Genomic DNA, 13,581 nt, shown 5'->3' on the forward strand with positions numbered 1-13,581 from the left:
AAAATTTTTAATGATAATTAAACAGGTGGAGTTAACATAGAGAATTTGACTATATAGTGAATGATATAAACTATAAACATTATCAAAAAATTAGGATTAGTGAGGTCAGAGATGCTCTAAAGAAAATGAAAAGTGAAAGAGCCGTAGAACTGGACAATATATTTATTGAAGTTTGAAAAAATATCTTGGAGATGTAAGATTAGGATAATTGACCAAACTATTTAATAAAATTATTGAGACAAAGAGAATGCCTGATGAGTGGAGGATTACTATGTTGATACTGGCATACAAGAATAAAGGAGATATACAAATTATTCAAAATATATAGTGAATGATAGAAACTATAAATATTATCAAAAAAATCAAAAAATTAGGATCAGTGAGGTCAGAGATGCTCTAAAGAAAATGAAAAGTGAAAGAGTCGTAGATCTGGACAATATCTTTATTGAAGTTTGAAAATATCTTAGAGATTTAAGATTAGGATAGTTGACCAAATTATTTAATAAGATTATTGAGACAAAGAGAATGCCTGATGAGTAGAGGATTAGTATGTTGATACTGATATATAAGAAAAAGGAGATATACAAATTATTCAAAATATAATGATATTAAACTTATGAGTTATACAGAAACTTTGAAAGAGCGTAATTGAGCAAAGACTAAGAAAAAAAATAAATGTATCTGAAAACCAATTTGGTTTTATGTACAGGAGGTTAACTAAGGAATCTATATATATTTTGAGACGGTTGATGGAGAAATATAGAGAAAAAAGAAATGATCTACATATGCATTTTATTGATCTAGAAAAAAAAGTTATGATAGAGTGCCTAGAGAAATAATGTGGTGGGTTTTAGAAGAGATATACATATATCGTATATATATTGATACGATTAAAAATATATATGATAGAGTAACAACTAAAATAAAAAGTAATAAATGAGAGACTAAGTCATTTTTTATAACCATAAGTTTACATCAAGGGTCAACTTTAAGCCCTTATCTTTTTGATTTAGATATGGACCAACTTACTAGATATATTCAAGATTAAGTGCTATGATGTCTCTTATTAGGGCTGTCCATCCGGGTCGGCCCGACCCGGCCTGGAAAACCGGGCCCGAGTCGGGCAAAACCGGAGCCCAGACCAGGGCACGGTTGCCCCGGGCCGGGCTCCGGGCTAGCTCGGGTTTTTTGTTTTTTTATTTTTAAATTTTTAAGAAAACAAAGCAAAAATAAACACAATTTTGATAAAAAAATTATATTATTAATCAATTGTAATTATGTAATTTACCAATATAAAAAATTATAGAAATTAAAATGATAAAATGAAATAAAATAATTATAGATTTTATAGAAACAAACAAAATTAAAATTAATTATAGAATTCAAAGAGCCCAATCAAAGACCTCTAAATATATATGTTGTGGCTACGATTTGAACCACTAACCTCCTTTCAAAACTCCTAAATATTACCACTAGACTAAGTAGCCCAAAATATTCATGTCATTCATATATTATACATAAAAATTGTAAATACTTATAGGAATTACATAAACAAATTGTATTATACATAAACATATATATAAGAGTATAAATATATATAAACAAATTGTATTATACATAAACATATATATAAGAGTATATATATATATATATATATATATATATAATACATAAAAATTATATATATATATATATATATATATATATACTTATACATATATATAATTATATAAGAGAGATATATACTATATTAGCATCATATAAGAAGAGAATATATATAGTATTATATATATATATATAATATATAATATATTATATATATATATATATATATATATATATATATATAAATATAGTATATAATATAATATATATATATATATATTATACTATACTATATGATATATATAGTTAATATATATATTATATATTTATATATATATCATATAATATAATTATATCATAAAGTATATTATACTAGTATACTTTATAAGAGTTTTATACATATAGTTAAAGTAGTATAACTTATCATATTTATTGCTTATAATATATCTTATATAATATAAATAGAGAGTATATATATATATATATATATGATATATAATATATATATAATCTATATATATATATATATATAATTATATATTTATAATATTATATATATATAATTATATATATATATAATATAATATATATTATATTATATATATATAATATATATATATTATATATATATATAATATATACTATATATATATAATATAATATTATATATATATATATATATATAGTGAATATTATATATATATATATATATATATATATTAATATATATATATATATATATATATTATATATATATATAATATATATCCTATGATATAAGAGAAGAATATACGTATATATACTTATATTATATTATATATATACATATTGTAGAGAGAGCATACTTATACATTATATTACTTAAGCAGAAAGAGTATACCTTATATATAATTATATCTAAGAGAGAGATGTGTTGATGATATATATAAATTATACTATTATATAATAATATATATAATTATATTATATATATATATATATATATATATATTATCATATAAAAAATAAAAAAATTTTACTAATTTGGCCGGGTCGGTCGCGCACAGACTGGCCGGACACCGGGTCGAGCCCGTTTTCGGCCGGTTTTCGGGTCGGGCCTAGGCCGCGGGCTGTTTTGTAAAACCCTATATCTTATTTGCTGATGATATAGTATTAGTTAACAAGACTAGAATATATATAATTTTAAAGTAGAAAAGTTGAGATAAGCTATTGAAACTAAATATTTTAGAATTTGTAGAATAACAATAGAATACATGAGATATATTTTTAGTAAAACTAGAAGAAGAAAAGAGCTTGTAGTACATATTTTAGCCAAAAATTTCTAAAAATAATCAATTTTTTGCTATTTAGGATTAATCATTCAGCATGATGGTGAGATTGAAGATGATGTTGTTAGTCAGATAAAATTAGGATGGTTAAAACAGAGGAGTGCTTTAAAAGTCTTTAGTGATCGTATAATATCTATTAGACTTAAAGAAAAATTCTATAGAGGATAAAATGATTGTAGCAAAAAAGAAAATATTGAGATAACCTTGTGAGTATACACTAAAAGATAGTATAACAATAAATACATCCATAGTAAATTAGAGGTTATTCCTATAGAGGATAAAATGAGAAAGAATTGATAAAGGTGGAATGGTCATGTACAATATAGATCTTTTAGTACATCGATTAGGAGAAGTGATAATATTATAGTTAATAGAGTAAAAATATATAGAGGCAGGTTGGAAGTAATTAAAAGGCTACATGGTTCCACTCTGCAAAAACTTATAGTTAGTTTAACAAAGGAAATGACCCATAATAGAAGGGAATAGAATAATAAGATTCATGTAGCCAACCCCAAATAGTTGGGATATAGACTTTGTTGTTATTGTATTGCATGGTTATTGATCGCTTTATTTAGACAACTATTGTTTTAGTTTCACTAGTATCTAACATGTGCTTTGTACGTGCTGTATGTTATAGTTTTGTTTGGTAAAAGTTGCATGTTATAGTTATTTACGTAGACTTAGGGGGTGTTTGTTTTAATTTTTTTTTGGGAAATAGGGTGGATAATAAATTCTAGGATGAAAAAGTGGGTTTTTTTTTGAGTTTATAGATTTTATAACCTTTGTTTGTTTCAAAATAAATTTTGGGATATTAGATCCTAAAATTATAAAAAAAACTACTATTTTTAGCATTTGTAAATTTCTAATAAAAGGGTAGGATATGAGTGGATATCTGACAAAAACAAGCCAACTCAGCGCTGAGATATTCTCATGACGAGAATCCCACTCTCAAAAACCAACCACGATGAGATGTTCTCACTGCTAGCTAGCTCCTTCGTCTTTTACCCACCGTCTTCATTTTCCACGCCAAAAACCTAGCTCTCTTCTTCTCAAATCCTCATTTCTTGGGTTAAATCTTAGTCTTAAGATGGATAACGACTAGGGTTTATGCTAAAAATTCAGTTTGGAAGATGATTTGAAGATGGAAGATTTCGTTTGCGTGAAATTAATTTGGGGTTTCTGTTATTTCGGTCATCTTGCAGATCTAAGGTTCCAATCAATCTTCTCTCTAACCTTGCACGTAAATCTTCTTCCTTTTCTTTCTAAATTAAGGTTTTGAAGGATTCGATTTGGTGGTTTCTGTGAAATTGATTTGGGGTTTTCTGTGAAATTGATTTCGGTTCAATTCATACGTAAATTGCAATTATTAGTCTATGCCTACAATTTTGAATGCCATTTATTTGTGTGAAATTGATTAGTCTACTTCTGTGAAATTGATTTGGGTTGAGTTCATACCTAAATTAAACTTGATTAGGGGTTTCTATGAAATTTGATTTGGGGGTTTGCTTGCAGCCTTGGTTTGTTGTGGGTTTGTTGTGATAATGTTTTGGATTAGGACTCATATAGTTAACGTGGTGTGTATATTTAATAATTTTGCTACATCAACTTATTCTTCAATATGCAAAGAACTAGCATAACTTTTGCCAACATGAAGCATGTTTCACTACTCCAATTCATTAATTTGGGTTATTTTGCAGGTTTATATATCCATATATTATGATACTTGATGCAAATATGGATGGACATGATACTTGATAGCAACTACATTGCACGCTATGTATTGGTATGGCTATTTTGTATTTTTCATTTTAGGTAATGATGATGAGAATGCAATCTACAATGTCTTTGTGATGTTTAGGTAGGGCAATCTAGGATGAGAATGTAACCTACATTATATTTACAATGTTAGGTGAGGCAATCCATTCATATGATTGCAATCTACATTGCAATTTTATTATTAGATGAGGCAATCCATGTTTTTAATTTTTATACCTATATCTGAACCCTTACCTTGGTTATATATAATTACAATGATTGGATTTGAGTCATTTTTGGTTGCTTTTGGGATGATAAAACAGTTTTGGATAAATTATTGCTTGAATTTTTGTTTGCCTATACTTTGAGCAGCCTTGGTTATTTGAGCTGCTTGCTTGTGGGCTTGCTTGTGGGTTTGCTTGTAGCCTTGGTTTGTTGTGAGTTTGTTGTGAGTTTGCTTGTGGACTTCCTTTCAGCCTTGGTTTGTTGTGGGAAATAAAAGAACCATCTACTTTGCTATTGTAGACAGAAAATTCCGTCTAGGATGTTTTATCGAACCATCTACTTTGCTATTGTAGACAGAAAATTCCGTCTAGGATGTTTTATCCTAGGCGGAATATTATAGACAAAAATTTCCGTCTAGTTTAATAGCAAACTAGACGGAAATTTTTTTATCTAGAATATTCCGTCTAGGATACGTGATTTTCTACTAGTGCAACTAACGCACTCTGAGTGTAGTCAACCACGATCTCGTTGCGGTGCACCAACTAACTCCACTCAAGTATCCAAAACTACCGTAAAACAAAACATACGTCACTCTCTATCATGACTAACTCAAAATATCAGAGTGCGTGTATCAATAGGCTCATGCATGCTCAAATCTAGCATGTGTCCTCTCACAGTGTGATCCTCTCATAGTCTCACACATGTGTCGACGTGCGACTTGCACTTTGTGTTCACGATCAAAAGCACGCGGGAAAGATCAACATTACAAACAACACTAGATCAGTCGACCGATATACCTCATCGGTCGACCGAGCGTGACGTGCTCAACACATGCACAAAACTAGCCTTGATCGGTCGACCGATGCATATGTTCGGTTGACCGACCATAGGAAAATCTCAGTTTCCTGAGAGCAAATCGGTCGACTGATTACTTTGATCAGTTAACCGACCAGAGGGAATTTTTTAGTTTCCTGAGAACGTTTGATTCTCTCAAAAAAATTCATCAAAATCAAATATTTTCAAAGAACTCATATATAAAACCTCGATTTAGTGCAATTAGTATTTATTCTAAAAGATGAAAACACCAATATAAAGATTTGAGGGATTCTAATAACCCTAACATGTTTATGTTTGAAAATTCATCATGAAAGCAAAATAGATTAACAAAACCTCATGTTAGATTTACTTCAAACCTTCAACCCATTTTAAAGAAATCTGTATCATAACTTTTTTAAATCAGAAAGATTAAATCTTTACACTATACAGATAAATGGAGTGATCTTTACACATAAAATAGGTTTTTAAATCCAATAAAAACCAAGAAAATGGGGATGAGATTTGGAGGAGACGAAACTCACCTCAAAAATCCGGGCAGAACTCCCACACACGCAAGGAACTTGATCCTCCCTCATCGAAGCCTCTATATATATGTGTGATCAAATAGGCCTAAACCGATCCGACCCAAAACCCAAATTCTATGCATCTATCGGTTCGACCGATCCTAAGGATCAGTCGACCGACCAAAGGTGATTTCAGTCGACAGTTTTTCATGCACATATATATATTTATATGTACTTAAATCGATCGCAAATCAATTATAATCATGTTCATTCATCCCAGAACAATATCAACCATAATTAACTCATTTAATATTATTTTCTATAATATTTTCAAATTCACGGGGTTTTACATATGGAAGTTAAAAGGAATGTATGGTGGCATCAGTCACGTCAAATCTGAAATGACTTTTCATTTTCTCATCAAGTACGCTCCCACGTCCATCCAAAACAAATTTGATTTCACTCGGACCGGGCTCAAGCCGACTCCAAGCAAAAGAGGACAACTGTTATGGTGTTCTCATTCGCCAAAGTATAACTCATTGCCAAGTAACGGATAAGTGTGCTTATGCATGCAATGCCCCAATCAAGTTGGCGGCCAGAGCCTAGCGAGGATCCCGACCGAACCGACTCATCGAGTCGACATTCCTTAATATCGACTCGAAATGCGGTATCAGTCAACCCTCTTGTTGAAGACGACTCGCTATAAGCCTACTCGACCAGATACTTGTCGCCTCGTGAGGACGACTCGAAAGACATTACTTCTTGGCGAAGCTATAGGACAACTTCTGTCTCGAGCCTTTCCCGCTAGCAACGTGTCAACATCGTATTTAATGCATGTCAGGCGTATCATGGCTCTGGCTCCGATAGCCTTCATGACTCATCGGACCACGTGGGCATCGGCATGCTGCCAATCACTTCTCGTTTAATGTTGAAGTGATCCTTTCTCCACTCACCTGTAAAGTAGATGCTGACTCAGCTGCCAGCCCACACTTCGCTACTGCCATCCTGTGCTCGGCTGAAGTGACCAATCTACCCTTATACCCTCGATATAAATGTAGGTACTATTCAAACATATCAGGGATTGTATATTGGATCTGAAAGGCTGGATCTTTGGATCTTTTTTTTGATCTAATCTTTAAGCAGAGACACTGTACACATACAAGAACTCACACAGTTCTTCATTTTCCCCCACTCAAGTTCATTAGCTGACTTGACTGTCGGAGGAACCACGGGGGATCCAAGCCCCGTTCTCTCATGAATTTCTACATGTGCAGGTTGTTCAGCAACCCAATTCAAGAATTGGACATGAAGTCGGGGAAGAAAGGGGCCCCTCATCAATACTGAACAACCTCATCCAACACCGGATACAACTGACTGTACGTGTGATCACTTAAACCCAAATCAAGAATTGGACATAAAGTCGGGGAAGAAAGAAGCCACTCATCAATACTGAACAACCACATCCAACACCGGATACAACTGACTGTGTGATCACTTAAACATCAACAACTTCAAATCGTTAAAATTGCTATGAGGGCCCCCAGTTTTGGTAACTTTGCGCTACTCTTGAGCATAGTAAATAATCTGAAACTAACTAAGAACTGAAAGACCAAATAGCAATTTTAGTGATTGGGGGACTTATATTAAAATATTTTATAAGAATTGGAAACCTGATAGCAATTTCAATTATCTGATAGACTAAATTCTAAAATTAAAGATGTGTTCAAAATCAAAAGGAGACGTCGTAAACAAGATGTAAGCTCGATCATCTTAATTTCTCACTTTATCTTTTGTTCCTATTTTGGGTATTGGACAACAAAGTATGCTTGATTTAGGCTCATAGTTAGTTTGATCACAATTTTTTTGGGTTAATTACACATAGAACCCTTATACTTTTATGCTTAATTTGGATCGAACTTATTATCCCTCAGTATACGTAGTTTGATTTTGGAGATAGCCCCGAGTAGAATAATTTTGAAACCTTTTGCCCTGGGTAAGATTTTGCCACTTATTACTCAAATGTACTGTTGTTACATGGGCAATCAAACAGTTTCGATCCCTATATTCTCTCAATGCAAATATGATGTTTTTTCTTCACTTTTTTTTTAAATATATGATGTTTTTTTCTTTACTCTCTTTACAGACAACCGGCAGTTAAGTAAATTGTCGGTTGCTTGAATCTGAATGTGCAAATGTTAGTTCTATGCAAATGATGAAACTTATCTATTATCTGCAATAATTGGATATAATAATGTAGGATATAATTTGGTAGTTGATCGATGATCTATTGCATGTACTGTTGTTATTAGCTTCCATGTGTTATTAATAATGCACATCTATTATAAAACTTTATGCACGTGCTGTTGGGACGGAACCTTTCATAGCCTGGTATATCCTGAATACAAGATCCTGATTAATCTACCAAACATATGAAAGTTATCATTAAAAATAGTTCATATCTCATTGGAATATGTAATTTACTCTTATTGACTCGAGAAATGAGGTTCAGTTTGATAATAATACTTAAAGTTAACCTCGTGATGTTAAATTGGCTCTTTTGAAATTCTTGAGTTTGCATCGTATTTAAAAAAAAAAAAACAGAATGAAAGAAGGAACAAGTAACCAATTTGAAGAGTATGTTAGACCTGGGCTAGTTTAATTTGTCACCATGTATTTTCTTTTATTTTGGAACCTCGGAGATTTTTGGACATGTTTTAGGTTTTTTCTTACAGGATAGTATCCTACTTTTTCACATGTTTGAAAATTTTTATCAGTATTATTCCTACTGTCAATAAATAAAATTGACTAGTCCGGCCAGCGACCTACAAGAATTGACTTTCACAATTTTCTCATTCCATCCAGCACAATGAACAAAGAATAGTACTATCAGGAAATGCTTAAATACTCTGCAAAATTAATTCGAAAATCATTTGTCCATTTCAAATTAAGAGAATGAGAAAGTGATTACATCTTAATTATGCCTTTTTCATCAGATTGAAGATCAAATGTCACAAAAGAATAAGAAGATTGGAGAAGGAAGAGGATGAATAATTCTTCTTTAGGTGCAAAAAAGTACACCTAAATCTATTCTTACTTTTCAATTTGTGGGGTTGATGATATCTGTACCATTATTATTTCTTAGGGGGAATGAGAGGAGTTTCAGGATTGTTCATAATCTCCAATTATGTAAATGACAAAGAGAAAACGATTCAAAATATAAAAGAGCAAGAATAAGTTACATTAGCATGAATGCTAGGAACAAAGTAATACAAGTAGCATCACAAACCCACGAACTGAAACCAAACTAAACAAAATGATAATTACTGAGACAGCAATAGCATGAAAAGATCATATACAGAAAAAATAAGCTGAACCCATCAAACATCAACAGTTTCACAAAGGCAGCGACACAGCAGTTACATCAACAGAGAAGACCCTGAAACACAAAAAAAAACCATCAGTGGCTAAAATTGTAGATGGCGATTAAATAGCAGAAAATTATTCAAAAGAAGAAAAAAAAAGGTTGTACCTGCAGCATAGGAAACTTATTTGGTGATGGCGTAAACAGCGTAGATGATTCCCGGGATGTACCCAAAGAGGGTCAGCACTAAGCATATCCAAAACTCGACCTGTAAACAAATTCAGACTTACAACATCTCGTCGCGCGCGCATTTAACAAAATTAAATTCAAAAGATTAGAAGGAAAAAAAAAAAAAAAACTCACCCCGCATCCGAACTTGAGAAATACTCCAAGAGGAGGAAGAATGATGGCCAAGATGATGTCGATGCAGTTGGCTGTTCCTTCATCGGCCATGATTAATTTTGAAGAAGAGCTTGGAGTTCTGAGCGATGAGAAATTCCAAGGGCTTTAACTTCAAGCCGTAGCGTGTAGGTGATGAAATGAGGGGCGGTTGGCCGTTACATTTATAGCCCAATCATCATCACATGCTGAGAACGTGATCAAGATATAGATGCAGTCATACAGATGTACATTCGATTTGATTACTTAACCGCGTTTGGTTAGCTGTTGAGTCTCAAAAGCTCAAGCTTTGCCCACAGACCCACGTTCTCCTTTTAATTATTGAATCGAATCACTTCCACGCACATTCTTTTTTTTTTTTTTTTTTTTTTTCTTTTTCTTGTTTCATTGATATAGATGGGAAAATGTACTGTAAAGACCTAGCAACATGTGAGTTTATGATAATATAGAAACACGCATATTTTGCATCTAAACTGGACAAATGAAGTCCCACGAACTTTATGCTTTGGCTGCATACGGGACGGCACGCTACCCATGCATGCCGCCGCTCTCCACGGCTGAAAACTCGGGCGAAAGGGTGACGTTGACCTTCGATGTTCTGCGTGAGCTAGGGTTAAACATTCTGCATAATAATTGAGCTCGCTCTCTTTGGTGGGTAGATGAAAAGTCAACACCAAGCAGCTGCGGTGCGTCCCCTCACCCAGCTCGAATCCAGCTGCAGGTTGCGTATTATTAATCAGGGCTAGCTGTTTGGTTAGTATCTCATGTGGGTGTGCGCTTTGTGTTTTTTTGTGGTTGGCGTGTTATGAGGTGGGGGTGGGGGTGGGGTTCTACACAGGATCCGGGAGGGGGTGGAGGAAATCAACACGAGGTCTTCACTTCAAAGCCCCATCATATGAAACTTATCATCATATACGTATATGCTTAGCAAACACGGATACGAATACAATTAGGGATATATCTGCAAATATACATGTGGATACAAAATGGACATGAGAAATTAAACCATTAATATTGAAAAGAATATAGTTCAAATGATACAAGAGAGTACATTAATATGCTTGTTACATCTGGAAGGCTAAACTTTGATCTACTGATCACCAAAATCAACCTCAAATTCATTAATTAAAGATTTAAGACAATTGAAATTATATGACACTTATACTATCTCAAATGTATTTATCGAGATTTCAATCCAGATATGTCCCAACATCAAGTATGCAACATATTTGTTGGCATCCCTATTTTATTACCCTTGCTCTTGCGACCGGTTAACCCTAAATGTTCCCCCAACAAATAAATATGAATTCTCATCACTCCCCAATCTCAGCGAGAACACTAACACCCTAAAGCCCTCCACTCATTGCCTCATGAAAACCCCCTCCCCGATACCCCTCCCCTGCCCCTCCCCTCACAACTCAAACCTCTCAAACCCACACCACCCACAAGACCCCATCTCAACCCTCACTCCCTATTCACACTCACCCAAACCCACCGCCCTTTTCGAGCCGTCCCTCGTCGCCCCCTCCTACCTTTCTTCCATCCCCCAACCCATTCAACCTTTCTCCTTCCGCCCTCTCCGCCGCCGCCTCCACCTCCCTTCCCATCCACGGCCTCCAGCTCCATGCCCTCCTCCCCAAGCATGGCGTCCTCGCCGACGTCTTCATCTCCACCGCACTAACCGACGCGTACGCCAAGTGCGAGGACATGGCCTCCGCCGAGAAGGTGTTCGACGAAATGCCTGTCAGAAACTTGGTCTCTTGGAATTCCCTCGTCGCCGGCTTCGTCCGCAATAGAATCTATGGTAAGGCGATCATGACATTCCGAGGGCTGTTGTTGGACGGCGAAGTTGGGCTTGATCAGGTGTCGCTGTCTAGCGTGTTGAGCGCCTGCGCGAATTCGGGTGAGCTGGGGTTCGGGCGACAGGTGCACGCGCGCGGGGTTAAGGCTGGGGCGGACGGTCTGGCGTATGTTGAGAATGCGCTCATTGACATGTATTTGAAGTGTCGGTGCACGGAAGAAGCTAGGGTTTTGTTTGAGAGCATGGAGGAGAGAGACGTCGTGAGTTGGAACATAGTGATGATGGGGTCGGTGCAGAACGAGCACTATGAGGAGGTATGCAAGTGCTTCAGCGCGATGCGAAGAGATGGGATTAGGGCAGACATCGCTTCGTTTTCTACTGTGTTGCAAGCCCTTTGGTGTATCGCGTCGTGGGGCCAAGGAGCAACGATTCATGCCCAAATCGTAAAAGCTGGTTATGCGATGCATTGCAGTATAGGGAGCCCTTTGATCACAATGTACGCAAAGTGTGGAAGCTTGGCTGATGCGTATCGATATTTTGAAGAGATCAACAATAATCTCAGCGTAGTATCATGGACAGCTATGATCGCAGCGTATCAGCAGCATGGACACGGAGATCGAGCAACTGAGCTGTTCAATGAGATGTTAGAAAAGGGAATCGAGCCAGATTACATCACGTTTATTTGTGTGCTGTCAGCTTGCAGCCACAAGGGGCTCATAGACCAGGGCTTCAGATATTTCGATTCCATGTCGAAGATATATAATATAGTGGCAGGACATGAACATTACGCTTGCATTGTTGACATGCTCGGTAGAGCAGGTAAGCTGGAGGAAGCGAAGAAATTTGTTGACAATATGCCAATAAAGCCTGATGCGTCGGTGTGGGGAGCTCTTCTTGGAGCTTGCAGCAACCGTGGCGAGTTGGAAATGGGGGAAAAAGTAGCGCAAAAGTTGTTTGAGATAGAGCCTGATAACTCTGGGAACTATGTACTGCTCTCGAATATGTATGCATACCATGGGAAGCTGGAGGAAGCGAAAGAAGTTCGAAGATTGATGGGATGCAAAGGAGTGAGGAAGGAGACAGGGTGCAGCTGGATCGATGTCAAGAACAAGACTTACATTTTCGTGGTACAAGATCGATCACATAGCAGGACGAAGGAGATCTACGCGATGTTGAGGAAGTTGGAGGATTTGGTGAAGGAGAAAGGATATGTTGCCGATACTAGGTTTGCAGTCAATGATGTTGACGGGTATAAGGAGCAGGGATTGTGGTATCATAGCGAGAGGTTGGCGCTTGCATTTGGGCTGATAAGCTTGCCTGCAGATGCACCGATCAGGATCAAGAAAAACTTGAGGACTTGTGTGGATTGTCATGGAGTCATGAAGCTCGTCTCGGGAATCCTTCAGCGCGAGATTGTGATAAGGGATATCAACAGATTTCATCGGTTTGCCCATGGTTCCTGTTCTTGTGGAGATTACTGGTGAAGGATTACTTTATCAAAATTAATTGCAGATAGACCCCCCTGAGTGAAAATCTATTCTTGCAGCTGGACCCCCTGAAAAGGCTCAAATTTCACTTGGGGGGTCTATGTGCAACGGTAGAACTGCAGGGTAGAAAGTTCAATTTCGCGATAATAAGGAGATCTATTTGCAATTAACCTAAAATTTCCAAGGATAGCATGAGTAAGCATCTATGAAGAGTTTTTGCAGCAAAATCAGCTAAAGATGCAGGTATAGGAGTGGGAGGAAAAAGACCTCTGAGATGCTC

The 13,581-nt window shown here is 35.5% G+C and overlaps 2 protein-coding genes across 2 annotated transcripts; one reads left to right on the forward strand and one right to left on the reverse strand.

Moving 5' to 3' along the window:
* LOC109842796 (hydrophobic protein LTI6B) lies at window positions 9,445–10,161 on the reverse strand. The gene is made up of 3 exons (XM_020411682.1): window positions 9,978–10,161; window positions 9,783–9,882; window positions 9,445–9,689 (listed from the first exon to the last, which is right to left on the reverse strand). Exons 1-2 carry the CDS (start codon window positions 10,065–10,067, stop codon window positions 9,799–9,801), a joined length of 174 nt encoding a protein of 57 aa, XP_020267271.1. The 5' UTR covers window positions 10,068–10,161; the 3' UTR covers window positions 9,445–9,689; window positions 9,783–9,798.
* On the forward strand, window positions 11,721–13,298 carry LOC109840187 (pentatricopeptide repeat-containing protein At2g22070-like). The gene has a single exon (XM_020408732.1). It carries the CDS (start codon window positions 11,721–11,723, stop codon window positions 13,296–13,298), a length of 1,578 nt encoding a protein of 525 aa, XP_020264321.1.

The sequence above is a fragment of the Asparagus officinalis genome, chromosome 5 (genome assembly GCF_001876935.1).
Source record: "Asparagus officinalis chromosome 5, Aspof.V1, whole genome shotgun sequence".
NCBI lineage: Eukaryota > Viridiplantae > Streptophyta > Magnoliopsida > Asparagales > Asparagaceae > Asparagus > Asparagus officinalis.

Coding starts and splice junctions, on each gene's coding strand:
- LOC109842796 (XM_020411682.1), bottom strand. CDS start 10,067: ATGGCCGATGAAGGAACAGCCAACTGCATCGACATCATCTTGGCCATC. Junction 9,883..9,977: donor TTCTCAAGTTCGGATGCGGG/GTGAGTTTTTTT, acceptor ATTTGTTTACAG/GTCGAGTTTTGGATATGCTT.
- LOC109840187 (XM_020408732.1), top strand. CDS start 11,721: ATGGCCTCCGCCGAGAAGGTGTTCGACGAAATGCCTGTCAGAAACTTG.